The 19,699-nt window shown below is 44.1% G+C and overlaps 1 protein-coding gene across 1 annotated transcript in view; it reads right to left on the reverse strand.

Annotated features, from left to right (window-relative positions):
* Positions 1–19,699, reverse strand: part of LOC134357497 (FERM and PDZ domain-containing protein 1) — a 99,920-nt gene that overhangs the window by 49,929 nt on the left and 30,292 nt on the right. The window contains exons 4-6 of the mRNA XM_063069122.1: positions 11,853–11,978; positions 7,888–8,007; positions 1,296–1,432 (exon numbers count right to left, since the gene is read on the reverse strand). Of these exons, the coding sequence (XP_062925192.1) occupies positions 1,296–1,432; positions 7,888–8,007; positions 11,853–11,978 (383 nt within the window). The remainder of the gene's footprint in view (positions 1–1,295; positions 1,433–7,887; positions 8,008–11,852; positions 11,979–19,699) is intronic.

Here is a 19,699-nt window from a genome sequence, read left to right on the forward strand (position 1 = left end):
GGCAAATGGAATGTTGGCCTTCATTGCTAGAGGGATTGAATTCAAGAGCAGGGACGTCATGCTGCAACTATACAGGGTACTGGAGAGGCCGCACCTGGAGTACTGTGTGCAGTTCTGGTCTCCATACTTGAGAAGGATATACTGGCATTGGAGGCAGTGCAGAGGAGGTTCACCAGGTTGATTCCAGAGATGAAGGGGTTAACCTATGAGGACAGATTGAGTCGCTTGGGACTATACTCTCTGGAATTCAGAAGAATGAGAGGGGATCTTATAGAAACATACAAAATTTTGAAAGGGATAGATAAGATAGAAGTAGGAAAGTTGTTTCCATTGGTAGGTGAGACTAGAACTAGGGGACATTGTCTCAAGATTCAGAGGAGAAGATTTAGGATGGAGATGAGGAGAAACTGTTTTTCCCAGAGAGTGGTGAATCTGTGGAATTCTCTGCCCACGGAAGTAGTTGAGGCTTCCTCACTAAATATATTTAAGAAATAGTTAGATAGGTTTTTACATAGATGGGGAATTAAGGGTTATGGGGAAAAGGCAGGTAGATGGAGCTGAGTTTACGGACAGATCAGCCATGGTCTTATTGAATGGCGGGGCAGGCTCAATGGGCTGGATGGCCTACTCCTGCTCCTATTTCTTATGTTCTTATGTACAGAAGCTTCAGGACTCACACCAGCAGGTTCAGGAACAGTCCTTACCCCTCAACCATCAGGCTCTTGAACCAAGGAGGATAACTTCACTCAACTTCACTTGCCCCATCACTGAAATTTTCCTACAGCTTATGGGCTCAATGTGAAGGACTCCTTGTTTCATGTTCTCCATATTTAATGTTTATTTATTTATTATTGTTTCTTTCTTTCTTTTTGTATTTGCACAGTTTGTTGTCTTTTGCAGACTGGTTGAACGCCTAACTTGGTGTGGTCTCTCTATTATGGTTATTATTTTATTATGGATTTATTGAGCGTGCCCACAAAAAAATTAATCTCAGGGTTATATATGGTGATATATATGTACTTTGATAATAATTTACTTTGAACTTTGAAGCTATGTTTTCAGATGATATTACAATGGGAGAGCATGCAGATAAGAAATTTTAAGGACGCTAACAATAGATTGTCAAGGAACACCAGACAGAATGATACAGACATGAAAAGAAAATCCACCACTGTTGATTCTATGACAGTCTTGTAAAGCTGTGGGTGCGCAATCATATTTACTAAAATGTCATTTGAGCATGGTTTGAGGGCAAGTTTAAAGCACATCTAAACCATGTGGCCATGCTAACTTACTCAATGTACTTCATGGAGATTTTCTGCGACTGCTTGGAGCTGAGGATGCATTCCTGAATCTGCAGCGCTGCCAGGCGGATTGCAGTGCTGCATTTCATCTCCACAGCAAACTTTTCCTGCAGCACGTCGTTGCAGCTCTGTAAATGAGAGGTTCATTAAACTCACCAGCTGCCTCACAAAATGTCAGAAGAAACTTGTCATCATTTTTAAACAGAGTTATAAAATAAAACAACCTAGCACGACATCATTGCGCCCATTGTTCATTGACCAGTCCATTGAAAAATGTGATGCAAGTCGTCCTACTCTATACATTTTCCTGTAAAATTACATGTTTTTAAAAAAACTCAGTTATTTTATCCTGATTATCTGCTGCCCCCATCCGTAGAGACAGTGAATTCAACAAGTTACTTTCTAAAAAGACTCACTGTCTGCCTCCTGTCTCTTACCTGGGCCGTCTGGTGAAGACCCTCCAACCAATGGAAATAGCTTCTCCCCTGTTTATCAAAAGTCCAATAATTTTGAACATCTAAGATAAACATTCTCGTATGCTTGTACGTTCTATGGAGAAGCATCACGTATTTATCCCTCCCCATTTTGGCCTGTACTGCTACATGGAGGGCCAATGCAAGCTTGAGGAACCATATCTTGTCTTTTGTCTGGGCATATTAAAGCTTTCTGCATTCAAAATTGAATTCTACAACTTCCAGTAATGTGATTTTCCTGTCAATATTAATTGTCCATCAGTGATATTCACTCAACCTATTTTTTCCCATTATTTTATTTTTTGGTTCCTCTGGGAATGGAGGACATACCCAAACCAGACCTGCCAGGCAAGTTTCTCTCTGATCTACCTTTCACACTCCCATTCTTTTGTTTAGGCTCTTTGTCTATGTTCTCACTCTCAAACTGCTTTTGCTCACTCATTGATCAGATAACCTTGTTTACAGCTTATCCCTATGGTCACGAAGGCCTGCCCACCCACCCACCTCCCTTCAGTTTAACTAACTATTTTTACTTCCTTCCCAGTCCTGGCAAAGTCTCTTTGACCTGAAACGTTAGCTCAGTTTCTCTTTCTACTGATGTGGCCTGATCTGCTTAGAATTCTAAGCATTTTCTATGTTTTATTTTAATTCTAGATTTCCAGCATCTGCTGTTGTTGTTTTTACCTTAGTGCATTACACCTTCTCCGGTTCTGCCCTGCAGCAGACATGATACAGACCCCGAGCTCCATGTTCTCTATCGGACTTCTCAGTTTCAATAAGATTGATAGATTAGTGTTCCAGCCAATTGGCCCTCATTCATGTTTTATCCTAAACAACAAGGCTATGTGTATAAACTAGGAAATTAGAGGCAACACAATAGTTAAGGGGAATTTAATCTAAGTATAGAATATTCATTCTTTCGTTCATTCATTACATGCCGTGTCGCATGACGTGGGCGATCATGGTCTTTCAAAGATTGTTGGCCTGGTGTCAGTCGTCACATAACCAGAGCTTTGTGATATGCACCAGCTGCTCCCAGGGCTTCACGTGACCCTGATCGAGGGGCTAAGCACCTTACCCAGGGGTGATCTGCAAGCACCTTACACCTCCTTTGGTCAAGGCATATCTCCACCCCGCCACAATACAGATCAACAGGCCGAAAGAGTTGTCATATTGTGGAGGGCCAAACCAGCGGGCTGAACAATGACTAGAGAAACAAGCCACTTTAGATCCAGTGCACTGAGAACAATCTCATGAATAATCCAGAAGTTAAAGCATCTTTAAGAACAAGAGATTGTATGGTAGGACATTGCACAAAGATTGGAAATAGAAACATAGAAAATCTACAGCACATTACAGGCCTTTCAGCCCACAATGTTGTGCCGACCATGTAACCTACTCTAGAAGCTGCCTAGAACTTCCCTACCACATAGGCCTCAATTTTACTAAGCTCCATGTGCCTATCTAAGAGTTTCTTAAAGAAATGTTTTAGTTAAATCTGAAATAAGGATCTTAAATCCAAATGAAGGAAACTAGATTTGAGTCCTGAATTGGCCATAATAGATTGGGCAACTATATTAAAATGTATGACAGTAAGCACACAGCAGTTAACATTTAAAGATTTAATACATTGCTTACAATAAGTAGATATCACTTTAAGACACAAAAATCCAGGAGAAATTGCGTTCCCAAAGGAGCTAAAATAGATATAGCGGAAGGGTTTTTTAAAGTTGTAACAAGGGGAGTAAGCTTGAGGATTGGGAAGATTTCAGAGTTCAGTAATGGAAAAGCAAGGTATTGCGAAGGAAGAGGAAAGTACAATATGAAAATGATCTGCAAGAGCATCTATAGCCATGTGAAAAAGAACAGGTTATCAAAAGCGTCTTCCGATTCCTTACCGAAAATTCAGATAGCTGAAATTATACTGAAAATAAGGAAATGAACATCAATGGTTTGATGTTTATTTTTAGAAGCTTTTTGTATGACACATGGCTCCGGGGTTGTACACCTAATGGGTTCTCTTTTTTCTCTCACTTTTCTGCTCAGTAGGCTTTTTTTCGTTATCACAAAATTTTGTTTTCAATCTTTAAGGTAATGTTTTTTTTGAGGCATTGTAAGTGTTGTTACTTCGATGTAATCATGTTATTTTTCCTATATATACAATAAAAAGATTTGAAAAGAAAGGAAAATAAGGAAATGGCTAATAAGTTAAACAAAGACTTTTTGTTTGACAATAGAAGCAGAGCAAATCTTTTGGAAACAGTACAGAGCGACTGAACCAGAATGAATGAGGAGATCAAAGAAATTAGTGCTGGGAAAATAGTGTTAAAGAAGTTAATGGGATGAAACGTAATCAAACCCTAGCAGCTGTTGCACTGGAGAAGTTAACACTCGTGTTCACCTTCCAAACTTCTGTAGTTTCAAGAACGGTCCCAACAGACTGGAAAGTAGAAAATCTAACTACTAAATTTACAGTAACCTGGATGTGGATTACAAATTACAATGGGAGATAGAAAAAGCATGTCAAAGGGGCAATGTTACAATTGTCATGGGGGATTTCAATATGCAGGTAGATTGGGAAAATCAGGTTGGTGCTGGATCGCAAATGAGAGAATTTGTAGAATGCCCATGAGATGGCTTTTTAGAGCAGCTTATGGTTGAGACCACTTGAGGATCAGCTTTTCTAGATTGTGTCTTGTGTAATGAACTGGATTTGATTAAGGAGCTTATGGTAAAGGAACCCTTAGGAGTCAGTAATCATAATATGATAGAATTCACCCTGGAATTTGAGAGGGAGAGGTAAAGTCATATGTATCAGTATACAGTGGAGTAAAGGGATTTACAGAGGCATGAGCGAGGAGTTGATTGGAGCGGGACACTAGCGGGAATGATGGCAGGACAGCAATAGCTGCAAGTTCTTGTGGGTAGAGCACCGGTCTTCACTGTGGAAGACACTAGCAGTATTCTGGAAGTTTGTGAATGTCAGGGGCAGAAGTGAGTGCAGTTGCTATTATTAGGGAGAAGGTGCTTGGGAAACTGAAAGGTCTGAAGAAGGTAAGTCAACTGGACAGGATGGACTACACCCCAGGGTTCTGAAGGAGGTAGCTGAGGAGATTGTGGAAGCATTAGTCATGGTGGTTCAAGAATCAATAGGTTCTGGCATGGATCCAGAGGACAAGAAAATTGCAAATGTCACTCCACACTTCAAGAAGGGAGGGAGACAGAAGAAAGGAAACTATAGGCCCGTTAGGATGTTGGATTCGACTGTTAGTGATGTGGTTTCGGGGTACTTGGAGGCACATGATAAAATAGGCCAAAGTGAGCATGATTCCTTAAGGGAGAATCTTGCCTGACAAATGTTGGAATACTTTGAGGAAATAACAAGCAGGATAGACAAAGGAGAATCAGTGAATGTTGTGTACTTGGATTTTCAGAAGGATTTTGACACGTTGCCTCATATGGTATTACAGAAAAGATACTAGCATGGATAGAAAATTGGCTGACTGGCAAAGATTTAGATGAATTGATGGCATCGTGACCAAGTTTGTGGATGATACAAAGTTAAGTGGAAGGCAGATTGTGTTGAGGAAGCTGGGAGGCTGTGGAAGGATTTAGACAGATTAGGAAAATGGGTGAAGAAGTGGCAGTTGGAATACAGCGTCGGGAAATGTAATGACAGTATTCATTTTGAGAAGACTAGAATATGAAAGCAAGGGTGTAATGTTGAGGCTTTTTAAGGCACTAGTTAGGCCTCACCTGGAGTACTGTGAGCAGTTTCGGGCCCCTTAAGAAAGGATGGAGAGGATTCAAAGGAGATTCACGAGAATGATTCTGGGAATGAAAAGCTTTTTGTATGAGGAGTGATTGATAGCTCTGGGCCTTTACTCGCTGGAATTTAGAGGAATGAGGAGGGATCTCATTGAACTTATCGAATATTGAAAGGCCAGAAAAAGCAGGATCTCCCAGTGGCCACCCATTTTAATTCCACTTCCCAGATTCAGTCCATGGCCTCCTCTACTGTCGCCAGGAGCCACACTGAGGTTATATTTCTTTAGGATAGCCACCAACCTGATGACATGAACATCAATTTCTCAAGCTTCCAGTAATGCCCACCCTTCATCATTCCCCATCCCCATTTCCCTCTCTCACCTTAACTCCTTGCTTGTCTATTGCCTCCCTCTGGTGTTCCTCCCCCCTTTTCTTTCTTCCATGGCCTTCTGTCCTCTCCTATCGGATTCCCGCTTCTCCAACCCTGTATCTCTTTCACCAATCAATGTCCCAGCTCTTTACTTCACCCCTCCCACCTCCTAGTTTCACCTTTCACCTTGTGGTTCTTCCTCCTCTCCCCCCCCCCACTTTCTTACTCTGACTTCTCATCTTTTTTCTTCAGTCCTGCCTGAAACGTCAACTGTACTCTTTTAAGTAGTTGCTGCCTGGCCTGCTGAGTTCCTCCAGCATTTTGTGTGTGTTGCTTGGATTTCCAGCATCTGCAGATTTTCTCTTGTTCTAGATAGAGAAGATGTGGAGAAAACGTTTCCTGTGGTGGGGAAGTCTAGGACCAGAGGGCACAGCCTCAGAATGGAGGGGCATCCATTGAGAATAGAGATGAGGAGGAATCTCATTAGCCAGAGGGTGGGAATCTGTGGAATTCATTGCCACAGGTGGCTCTGGATGCCAGGTCAGTGGGTGTATTTCGTCATGCTTACTCAGGACAGGAGAGGTTACAGGGAGAAGGCAGGAGAATGGGGTAGAGAGGGAAATTGATCAGCCATGATGAAATGGCAGAGCAGATTCAATGGGCTTAATGGTCTAATTCTGTTCCTATGGTAATTTATTCAAGTTTGATGACAATACTCAGACGAGGGGCAGTATGGTTTGTAAGGTGACTGCAGAGGGATTTCAAGGGGATGTACAGTAGAGATACTTAGTGAGGGCAAGACAGAAGAAATACGATTTGGAAAGTGTGAGGTTCTCCACTTGGAAAGAGAAAAAAAATAAAATAGCCAAGTATTTTAAAACCATTGACAGATTGAATAATGTTGCTATTCAGTAGAACTAGGATGCCCTTGAGTATGCATCACAGGAAGGACAGATGCAACAAACGATCCATTGCCATTATTGCAAAGATATTTGTGAGTAATTTGAGTAGACCCCTCTTGCTCCGATTATACAGAGTCTTTGTGAGATCATGTAGAAGTATGATGTATAGGCCTGGAAGGTAGACGGAGTGTGGCAAAAGTTCACTAGGTTAATTCCTGGGTTGGGGAGTAGGGTAGTGGTTTATTTTGTGGGAGGCGATGAAGTGGAGTAGGGCTATACTCTCTTGAGCTTAGAAGAATGAAAAAATTATTTCTTAAAATATGCAATATTCTTACAAGATTAAAGCAGAGATGATGTTTCCCTTGAATGAAGTACTGTACCTATTACCAGGGTTACATTCTCAAAATTAAGGAACAAGCCTACAGGACTGAAATGAGAAAAACAACCATCATCCAGCGGGCGATGAATCTTTGGAATTTTAAAGCCCTGCAGGCTGTGGATGGATATTCAACTCAGCATGCTCAGGGGAGAGACTTTTTTTTAAATTAGTGGAATCAAGGGATATAGGTTGTGTGGAGCAAATTTTCACTAAATTAAAGGATCATCCATGAACTTGTTGCAAGGAGGAGCAGAATCAAGGACAAGTGGGCTACTTTCCTATGTAGCTACATGAATGGGAGTTGTGACTAATTATGCAATCAATCTTTTTCAATTAGCCCGCCAGAGACTCAAATATGAAGCAAGATAGACTTAGCTGATATAAAGCGCAGGGAGCTGGAGATAGAAATGCACCTTCTCTCCCTAATCTTGCTATATTTACCACATATAGTTTTTCAAAGTATTCACACACTGTATCCTGAAATGATAACTTCAAAAGAAAATCTATCAAACTTTTATTTCAAGAAATCGATACTATTTACTTCCATTGATGCCGGCCAGGGAATCGGTCCCATGGTCAAACACTGAAATAGTATTTCTACAGCTTAGTTTTGGCAGGATGAAATATTTGGTCATGATAATAGCTGTGGTATTTATAAAGGGTTTATTGTGGATACTCAGCTCAAACGTACCTGCAAGTAGAGGTAATCAAAGGTAACTGGATCATCTTGTAAAACCACAAGAGGATCCCTAGGCAGGAAACACACTCTGAAGAGACATTTATAGTCATGGGGTTCACGTTTCTGTACAACCTATAACAGGGCAGAAAACATTTACAAATTCAAATAAGTTAATACTATTACATCTGTGAAATAATTAAGAATTAATTTTCTTTAGATTTTTGTCATAACACAAGTGCTTTTTAGAAAACGGAATTATTTTAGCAAACTTCTGATTTTTCCGATACCTGTTCAATCACCTCATCGTCGTGTAAAAGGTAAACTTTAGTCACACTGTACCACTCCTTCAAAACTAATGCAAAGTATTCAGTTCAATATTAACAGCAAGTTTTTGCAGAGTATGAAATTGTAAACAATTCAGATTTAGGGAAATGAATATTAGATTATAGAGTTGAAAGAATGTTCTACAATGCATATAGAGGCTGTCCCCAAGTTATGAATAGGTTCTGTTTATGTCAGATGTCCATAAGCTGATTTTGTCCATGTCAAAAAATAAGCAAAATCACTTGATATAGTAACCACACCTCCACAGTGTTGTAATGAAAGGCATCAAAAGCACACGCCTGATAAGAAAGAACAATAAAAAAGCAGAGACTAATTCTGCCATTAAGAGTGAGTTTAGATATGAACGTTCAACCTTTGAATTTAATCTTATGGGAGTTTGTTCATAAACAGGAGTATCAATAAAACAGGTATTCATCATGACCTCCCGCAGCCCCCGATGACCCTGTGCTTTCAGTCTCTGAGGCCGTTCTGAGAGCATCCTTCAGGAGGGGGAACTCACAGAAAGCATCCAGTCCAGACGGGGTACCTGCACAAGTACTAGAGACCTGTGCTGATCAACTGGCTGGAGTGTTCACCGACATCTTTAACCTGTCGCTTGGCAGTCTGAGGTCCCCACCTGCTTCAAGCAGACTTCAATTACATCGGTCCACAAGAAGCAGAATCTGCTCAATGACTATCATCCAGTGGCACTTATATTCACAGTGATGAAGTACTTCAGAGGTTGGTGATGAAACATATCAACTCCTGCCTCAGAAGCAACTTGGATCCGCTCCAATTTGCCTACCATTTCAACAGGTCGAAAGCAGGTGCCATTTCATTGGCTCTTCAATCAACCCTGAAACATCTCTAGATGGTGAAGATGCACACGTCAGGATAGTCATAGTCATAGTCATAGTCATACTTTATTGATCCCAGGGGAAATTGGTTTTCATTACAGTTGCTCCATAAATAATAAATAGTAATAGAACCATAAATAGTTAAATAGTAATATGTAAATTATGCCAGTAAATTATGAAATAAGTCCAGGACCAGCCTATTGGCTCAGTGTGTCTGATCCTCCAAGGGAGGAGTTGTAAAGTTTGATGGCCACAGGCAGGAATGACTTCCTATGACGCTCTGTGTTGCATCGCGATGGAATGAGTCTCTGGCTGAATGTACTCCTGTGCCCAACCAGTACATTATGTAGTGGATGGGAGACATTGACCAAGATGGCATGCAACTTAGACAGCATCGTCTTTTCAGACACCACCGTGAGAGAGTCCAGTTCCATCCCCACAACATCACTGGCCTTATGAATGAGTTTGTTGATTCTGTTGGTGTCTGCTACCCTCAGCCTGCTGCCCCAGCACACAACAGCAAACATGATAGCACTGGCCACCACAGACTCGTAGAACATCCTCAGCATCGTCCGGCAGATGTTAAAGGACCTCAGTCTCCTCAGGAAATAGAGATGGCTCTGACCCTTCTTGTAGACAGCCTCAGTGTTCTTTGACCAGTCCAGTTTATTGTCAATTCGTATCCCCAGGTATTTGTAATCCTCCACCATGTCCACACTGACCCTCTGGATAGAAACAGGGGTCACCGGTACCTTAGCTCTCCTCAGGTCTACCACCAGCTCCTTAGTCTTTTTCACATTAAGCTGCAGATAATTCTGCTCACACCATGTGACAAAGTTTCCTACCGTAGCCCTGTACTCAGCCTCATCTCCCTTGCTGATGCATCCAACTATGGCAGAGTCATCCGAAAACTTCTGAAGATGACAAGACTCTCTGCAGTATTTGAAGTCCAAGGTGTAAATGGTGAAGAGAAAGGGAGACAAGACAGGATGGTCTTCATTAACCAGAGTTCAATACTATCATCCCCTCAAAGATAACAAGCTTCAAATTGTAGGCCTCAATTCCTCCTTGTGCAACTGAATCCTCATTTTCCTCACTTGCAGACCCAGTCACAGTTTGGAGGTTCACAAAGATGATTCTGGGAATGAAAGGGTTATCATATGAGGAACATGTGATAGCTCTGGGTCTGTACTCACTGGAATTTAGAAGGATGTTGGGGGGGGGCGGGTGGGTGGATCTCATTGAAAACTTTCGAATGTTGAAAGGCCTGAACAGAGTAGATGTGGAAAGGATGATTCCCAGGGTTTGGGAGTCTAGCACAAGAGGGCACAGCCTCAGGATAGAGGGGCATCCATCTACAACAGCGATGCAGAGAAATTTCTTTAGCCAGAGAATGGTGAATTTGTGGAATTTGTTACCACAAGCAGCTGTGGACGACAGGTCATTGAGTGTATTTAAGGCAGAGCTTGATCAGTTCTTGATTGGACACGGCATCAAAGGTTAAAGGGAGAAGGCCGGGAAGTGGGGCTGAGGAGGGGTAAAAGGATCCGTCATGATCGAATGACGGAGAGGCTCGATGGGCTGAACGGCCTCTTTCTGCCCCTATGTCTTATGGATTGGCAGCAACACCTTCTACACAATCTCCCTCAGCACAAACGTTCCACAAGGCCGAGTGCTCAGCCCCCTGCTCTACTCACTTTCCACATATGACTGTGAGGCCAAGCACAGCTCCAATGTCATATTCAGGTTTGCTGCCAGCTACACGGTCATAGACTGAATCAAAGATGGTGATGAATCAGCTATTAGGAGGGAGGTTGAAAGTCTGGCTGAATGGTGCCACAACAACAACCTCTAACCCAATGCCAGCAGGAACAAAGATAATTATTGACTTCAAGAGGAAGAAACAGGAGGTCCATAAACCAGTCCTCAGTGGGGATTAGAGGTGGAGAGTATCAGCAACTTTAAACTCCTTGGTGTTATCATTTTGTCTTGGGTCCAGCACACAAGTGCCATTATGAAAATTTCTTGGAAGTTTAAGATTCGGTATGTCATCTAAAACTTTAACTAACTTCGATAGATGTGTGGTGGAGAGCATGTTGACTGGCTGCATCACAGCCTGGTGCAGAAACACCAAAGCCCTTGAACAGAAAATCCTACAAAATGTAGTGGATACGGCCCAGTCCATCACCGGTAAAGACCCCACCGTTGATCACATCTACATGGAGCGCTGTCGCCAGAAAGCAGCATCCATCATCAAGGACCCCCACAATTCAGGCCATGATCTCTTCTCACTGCTGCTATCAGGAAGAAGGTACAGGAGCCTCAAGACCCACACCAGTAGGTTCAGGAACTGTTATTACCCCTCACTCATCAGGCTCTTGAACCAGAGGAGATAACGTCATTCACCTTCACTCAACCCATCACTAAGCTCTTCCCACAACCTATGGACTCACTTTCATGGACTCTTCATCTCATGTTTTTGATATTTATTGCTCATTTATTAATTGTTATTTCTTTTTGCATTTGCGCAGTTAATTTGGGTTTTTTTCCACATCAGTTGTTTGTTCATCCTGTGGGGGGTGCAGTCCTTTGTTGAATCTATTGTGTTTCTCGTATTTACTGTGATTAACTGCAAGAAAATTAATCTCAGGGTTGTATATGATGATATATATGTACTTTGAGAATAAATTTACTTTGAACTTTGAACCCGGAGATGGGAGGTTTTTATTCCTCACTTTACAAGATGAGCTGACACACCGTTTCCTTGTGAACCCAAAGGCCTGGTTTTTCCCATACCTGTTCAATCACCTCATCGTCGTGTAAAAGGTAAACTTTAGTCACACTGTACCGCTCCTTCAAAGCTAATGCAAAGTATTCAATGCAGCAGATCGACAACTTTGATTTCAAGGTAAGAATGATATCCTGTGGAGAACAGAAGAATGAGGGTTAAAATTGCACCTCATTCTTTTCCTGAAATCAAGAAGACACTATGTAGGAGAAATGCAACTATATAACTACAGCCTCTCACAGAAAATGATTATAGGCACTTTGGAAAAATGAAAAAGCGATCGTTAATTTAGTGAACCTCAGAATATCCCGAGTCCATACACCACCCACTGCAGAACCGTGCATGCTGACCTGGGCTCCCCCATTCCAGCACCCACTGACCCAACCCTGCACTCTTCCGACTACCCTGTTCCTTACCTGTCCTGTCACCTTCACTCACTGCACTTCCCACAGTCCCTGCCAACACTTCCCACAGTCCCAGCCAACACTTCCCACCGTCCCTGCCAACACTTCCCACCGTCCCTGTCAACACTTCCCATCGACCCTGTCAACACTTCCCACCATTATTGTCAACACTTCCCACAGTCCCTGCCAACACTTCCCACCATCACTGCCAACACTTCCCACAGTCCCTGTCAACACTTCCCACCGTCCCTGTCAACACTTCCCACCATCACTGCCAACACTTCCCACAGTCCCTGTCAACACTTCCCACCGTCCCTGTCAACACTTCCCACCGTCCCTGCCAACACTTCCCACAGTCCCTGTCAACACTTCCCACCATCACTGCCAACACTTCCCACAGTCCCTGTCAACACTTCCCACCGTCCCTGTCAACACTTCCCACCGTCCCTGTCAACACTTCCCATCGACCCTGTCAACACTTCCCACCGTCCCTGCCAACACTTCCCACCGTCCCTGTCAACACTTCCCACCGTCCCTGTCAACACTTCCCACAGTCCCTGCCAACACTTCCCACCGTCCCTGCCAACACTTCCCACCGTCCCTGTCAACACTTCCCATCGACCCTGTCAACACTTCCCACCATTATTGTCAACACTTCCCACAGTCCCTGCCAACACTTCCCACCATCACTGCCAACACTTCCCACAGTCCCTGCCAACACTTCCCACCATCACTGCCAACACTTCCCACAGTCCCTGTCAACACTTCCCACCATCACTGCCAACACTTCCCACAGTCCCTGTCAACACTTCCCACCGTCCCTGTCAACACTTCCCACCATCACTGCCAACACTTCCCACAGTCCCTGTCAACACTTCCCACCGTCCCTGTCAACACTTCCCACAGTCCCTGTCAACACTTCCCACCGTCCCTGCCAACACTTCCCACCGTCCCTGTCAACACTTCCCACAGTCCCTGTCAACACTTCCCACAGTCCCTGCCAACACTTCCCACAGCCCCTGTCAACACTTCCCACCGTCCCTACCAACACTTCCCATAGTCCCTGTCAACACTTCCCACAGCCCCTGTCAACACTTCCTATCGACCCTGTCAACACTTCCCACAGTCCCTGTCAACACTTCCCACCGTCCCTGTCAACACTTCCCACCATCACTGCCAACACTTCCCACAGTCCCTGTCAACACTTCCCACAGTCCCTGCCAACACTTCCCACCGTCCCTACCAACACTTCCCATAGTCCCTGTCAACACTTCCCACAGCCCCTGTCAACACTTCCTATCGACCCTGTCAACACTTCCCACAGTACCTGTCAACACTTCCCACCGTCCCAGCCAACGCTTCCCACAGTCCCTGCCAACACTTCCCACCGTCCCTGTCAACACTTCCCACCGTCCCTGCCAACACTTCCCACCATTATTGTCAACACTTCCCACCGTCCCTGCCAACACTTCCCACAGTCCCAGCCAACACTTCCCACCATCCCTGTCAACACTTCCCACCGTCCCTGTCAACACTTCCCACAGTCCCTGCCAACACTTCCCACCATCACTGCCAACACTTCCCACAGTCCCTGTCAACACTTCCCACCGTCCCTGCCAACACTTCCCACAGTCCCTGTCAACACTTCCCACCATCACTGCCAACACTTCCCACAGTCCCTGTCAACACTTCCCACCATCACTGCCAACACTTCCCACCATCACTGCCAACACTTCCCACAGTCCCTACCAACACTTCCCATCGTCCCTGCCAACACTTCCCACAGTCCCTGTCAACACTTCCCACCATCACTGCCAACACTTCCCACCATCACTGCCAACACTTCCCACAGTCCCTACCAACACTTCCCATCGTCCCTGCCAACACTTCCCACAGTCCCTGCCAACACTTCCCACCATCACTGCCAACACTTCCCACCATTATTGTCAACACCTCACACCATCCCAGCAAACGCTTCCCACCATCCCTGCCCACACTTCCCAAAACCTTTGCATTACCCACAGCTCTTATCCTGCATTGCTATCAGTCCTCAACGTCTGCCCTCAAACTATTGTCACTCATGCACTGTCGACTCTCTCCTGATCTTTCCACTCTCTCAGCCACTGTCCCTACCACCTATTCTGACAATCCCCCGAACTTTCTGCAATCCACACCACTCCAGTGTTCACCATCCCCATCCACTGCACCTCCTACTATCCCTATTCCTTGTCCTGCCAACTCCACCTGCCTCTAAATTCTCCACTTTCCCCGCCTCCTGTGGCTCCCACTGTCCCTCATTTATGTTTTATGAGCGTCTTTGAAATCCACTCTGAAGTGAACTACTTGAATGCATGTTGCCTCTTCCACAGCCCAGGGAACAAAATTTGTGTTAGTGCTAATGTACAGTATGTCTTGGCTATGTCTTTGTGGCTCCATAAGTTCTAGGGATGTTAAATTCTCCAGCATCTCCAGGAGCCCCTACACAAATTACGGGCTGTTGACGAAGTGGCAGATGGTGCTGGTGCTCCACGGTCCCAGTGACTGGGTAAAATGGTAATTATCCTGGCTGGTGGTGTGCACTTTGTTCTGACCATCACTGTGTAGGTTTACTTGGGCGTTCCTGCTTCTGCGCACATCCCAAAAGTTAATTGGTTAATGCAAATGATCCCCAGTGCAGTTGGGCTGGAGTTAACCCAGGCCATGGATAACAGGTTACATTCAGAAATGAGATGAATGGATTGCTGAGAGCTAGCATAACTTTGATGGGTTAAATGACCTCATTCAGTGTAAATATAAGGAATTTATACAGGCCTCTTGCTCAGGCACCTCAAATTGCCCTTTCGATTGAAATGCAACTGAAATAGAGATGAACACAACAGACTGCCTGAAGGAGAATACAGAATTGCAATGTGCTAATCATGTGGATCTTTATGCAATTATTAGGTGGAATCAAGCTACACTGCCTTAGCAGTAAAGGCAACTTTTGCCAAATGTGTGCACACTGTTACTGCAGATTTTCAGCAAGCTTGTCATCCAGACTAGTCTGTGTGCTTGTTCTTGCTTGTCAAGACATTGAATTCCATTTTCCTTATATAGACACCCTCTTTCATTCAAGTCCAGTGGAGCACAGCAGGTGTAGCAGATATCAAGCTGCAGGAGGAACAGTTCCTGTATCAAGGCTGGGTAGATTTTTGCATAGTAGGGGAATTAATTATGGGGTAGGTGGAGATGAGTCTTTGGCCAGATCAGCCACGATGTTATTGAATAGTGGAGCAGGCTCGACAGGCCAGATGGCCGACTCCTGCTCCTATTTCTTATGTTTTGTGTATTGGTTCTGGGGCCCTTAATCAGAATTGGGAGAAAAAAATCTTGTGAATATTTAATAAGAAAGAAGGTGTGGGAGTCATTGGTATGACAAAAACAATGTCTTTGGGAGGGTATTCAAAACACCCATAGGGCATTTACCAACAAATTAAGCTCCTTCATCTGGTTGATGTGTTGTACACAGACAGCCTGTGGGACACGTCCAGCAGATCTATGTGTCCTACACAGTGAGTCTGTGGGATTTGTCCAGCAGGTCTATGTGTTCTACACAGTGAGTCTGTGGGATTTGTCCAGCAGGTCTATGTGTTCTACACAGTGAGTCTGTGGGATTTGTCCTTCAGGTCTATGTGTTCTACACAGTGAGTCTGTGGGATTTGTCCAGCAGGTCTATGTGTTCTACACAGTGAGTCTGTGGGATTTGTCCAGCAGGTCTATGTGTTCTACACAGTGAGTCTGTGGGATTTGTCCAGCAGGTCTATGTGTTCTACACAGTGAGTCTGTGGGATTTGTCCTTCAGGTCTATGTGTTCTACACAGTGAGTCTGTGGGATTTGTCCTTCAGGTCTATGTGTTCTACACAGTGAGTCTGTGGGATTTGTCCTTCAGGTCTATGTGTTCTACACAGTGAGTCTGTGGGATTTGTCCTTCAGGTCTATGTGTTCTACACAGTGAGTCTGTGGGATTTGTCCTTCAGGTCTATGTGTTCTACACAGTGAGTCTGTGGGATTTGTCCTTCAGGTCTATGTGTTCTACACAGTGAGTCTGTGGGATTTGTCCAGCAGGTCTATGTGTTCTACACAGTGAGTCTGTGGGATTTGTCCAGCAGTTCTATGTGTTCTACACAGTGAGTCTGTGGGATTTGTCCAGCAGGTCTATGTGTTCTACACAGTGAGTCTGTGGGATTTGTCCTTCAGGTCTATGTGTTCTACACAGTGAGTCTGTGGGATTTGTCCTTCAGGTCTATGTGTTCTACACAGTGAGTCTGTGGGATTTGTCCAGCAGGTCTATGTGTTCTACACAGTGAGTCTGTGGGATTTGTCCTTCAGGTCTATGTGTTCTACACAGTGAGTCTGTGGGATTTGTCCAGCAGGTCTATGTGTTCTACACAGTGAGTCTGTGGGATTTGTCCAGCAGGTCTATGTGTTCTACACAGTGAGTCTGTGGGATTTGTCCAGCAGGTCTATGTGTTCTACACAGTGAGTCTGTGGGATTTGTCCAGCAGGTCTATGTGTTCTACACAGTGAGTCTGTGGGATTTGTCCAGCAGGTCTATGTGTTCTACACAGTGAGTCTGTGGGATTTGTCCAGCAGGTCTATGTGTTCTACACAGTGAGTCTGTGGGATTTGTCCAGCAGGGCAAACTGCATGAATAGAACGAGAAGAGGTGAATCAACATAATGAAGAGCAGAACTGGCCTGTTCTGATTCAGACAGGAAAGTTGAACAAGTTAATGTTTTGTCAAATGGCTGCTACTTGCCCTGTCTGAAGATAAGGTATTGTTATTTGAAGCTTGCATTGGACTTTGTTGCAATAATGCAGAAGCCCACAGACTAAAAGTTCAGAGTGGAAGTGAAATGGTGAATTAGAATTGCAGACAACTGGAAGTTCAAGGTCACCCCTGTGAAATAAGCATGTACTTCACAAAATGATCACTTAATCTACTATTTAGTGAAGGCCACATAGTGGGAGAAGAGAAAGTGAATCTCTGCCTCACCTCACAGTACTGCTTGGGTCCCTGGATGGTTTGAAAGGAGCAAGTGAAGGGACAGGTTTTGCATCTGGGAAAGTGCCAGGAGATGGGGATTGTTTGGTGGCGATGGAAGAGTAGAACAGAAAGTTACTGTAAAATTGTGAGGTGGAGATTAAATGTATCTGCTGCTGGAATCTTACAGCAGCTATCTGAAATTTCAAAGGCTGATCCTTTAAACGTGGAGGCTGGTGGGGTGAAGGGTGAGCACCAGAGGAACACTGTTCTTGCTCTGTGAAGTGGGGTAAGGTTTAGGGCAGAAGTATGGGAAATAGAAGAAGGGCTTTATCTACTTTGACAGAGGACAAGCCGTGGTTCAGAAAGTAACTAGATATTTACAGGCACCTCTGCAGAACATTTCATCATTGGAGCAAAGATGGCAGAAAAAGAAGAAATTGAGAGATTGGAATAGCGGGTGGAAGTATAGTTAAGATAGCTATGGGAGGCTGTGGGCTTAGAATGGCTAACCTAACGCCTGAGGTGAATGCAGAGATCCAAAATAGGAAGGTGAGAGCGGGGTGGAAATTGACAGTTCTTTTGGGTGCAAGAAGCAAGATTAATGCAGGTGCTGAGTTAGAGGAGTAGGCTTGAATGGGACTGAAACAAAGATGGTTCCATATATGTGACCAAAAGACAGACATTGCTTGGGCCCATGTGACCGCCCTGAGCTTTGATCTGAAGAACATGAGTGGAATCGGAGGAGACCATTCGTTGGTAGAACAAGCTCAGCCAGAGTGTGTTGGGGGAGGGCAAATGGTTGGTGTCTGTTCGAGGAAGAAGCAAAGGGCATTCAGGCATTGGACAGAAGTGTAGGGGGATTGTATCTTCATGGTGAAGACAGAAGTGTAGGGGGATTGTATCTTCATGGTGAAGATAGAAGTGTAGAGGAATTGTATCTTCATGGTGAAGACAGAAGTGTAGGGGGATTGTATCTTCATAGTGAAGACAGAAGTGTAGGGGGATTGTATCTTCATGGTGAAGACAGAAGTGTAGGGGGATTGTATCTTCATAGTGAAGACAGAAGTGTAGGGGGACTGTATCTTCATGGTGAAGACAGAAGTGTAGGGGGATTGTATCTTCATGGTGAAGATAGAAGTGTAGGGGGATTGTATCTTCATGGTGAAGACAGAAGTGTAGGGGGATTGTATCTTCATGGTGAAGATAGAAGTGTAGGGGGATTGTATCTTCATGGTAAGATAGAAGTGTAGGGGGATTGTATCTTCATGGTGAAGATAGAAGTGTAGAGGGATTGTATTTTCATGGTGAAGTTGAACTGATTGGCACCAGGGAACTGGAAATTATTGAGGTGGCAGGGAGCTTCCAACATGTCAAGGTAAAGAATGGACAAGCGAAGAAAGGACAGGGAGTCGAAATTGGTTGAACAAGACCCTGAAAATTCAATGGCACCACCACTAGCGTACAGTGATTGCATTGTCTATCATCTACAAAATGAACTGCAGCTACTCATAAATGTTCTAAAATCCGATCTCTACTCCCCCAGAAGCTCAGGGCTATGGGAACACCTTCACCTACAAGTCGCTTTCAAACAACTCACAGTCCAGACTTGGGAATAGAACATCTACACCCTGCAGATGGCAGAAATATGGAATAAAACAATCTCAGACGTCAGGCAGCATCTGTGGAAGGTGAAACAGATTTAACATCTCAGGTCAAAACCCATTCATCAGAACGAGGGAAAGAGAAAACAAGCCCGTTTTAAGAGAGGGTGGGAGGAGGTTGGATAGGACAAAGAGGAATTTCATCTCTGATAGGATGAGGGCAGGATTTCCCAGGCAATTCCCAACTTTACAGAGTCATGAGGGGAGTGAGAGAAAACAATAAAGGTGTATATAAAATTTCTGAAATGCAGGTCAGAACTGTCACTGAAACTTGAAACTGAGGAGAATAATGGAAATGTTCAGCAAACCAGGCAGTATCTGTGGAAAGAGAAAAAGAAACTGAGTTAATACTGCAGGTGGATAATCTTGCTGCAAAACCGGCCACTTTGATACAAATGGAAAAAGCAAGACATCTGAAATTGTTCAATTTGAGAATGAGCCCGGATGGCAGTAAACTCCCAGAGGATGAGATACTGTTTCTCAAGCTTATGCTGGAATTCATTGAGAAGTTTAGGAGGCAACAGATAGATCAGATGCCTGAAATTTCATTGGAAGTGAGACAGAGAAGTAAAACGACAGACAACCATATTTCAGGGTCGTCCTTGTGGACTGAGCAGAGATATCCTGCCAAGCAGTTGAGCAATCTCCAGTGTAGACGTGATCACAGTGTGAGCGTTGAATGTAAGAGCTGCTTGAGCGGGAGGGATCTTGGGAATGGACAAGGAAAAGAGTTGTTGCCTGGAAAGTGCTGTGAGAAGGGAAG

The sequence above is a fragment of the Mobula hypostoma genome, chromosome 16 (assembly GCF_963921235.1).
Source record: "Mobula hypostoma chromosome 16, sMobHyp1.1, whole genome shotgun sequence".
Lineage (NCBI taxonomy): Eukaryota > Metazoa > Chordata > Chondrichthyes > Myliobatiformes > Myliobatidae > Mobula > Mobula hypostoma.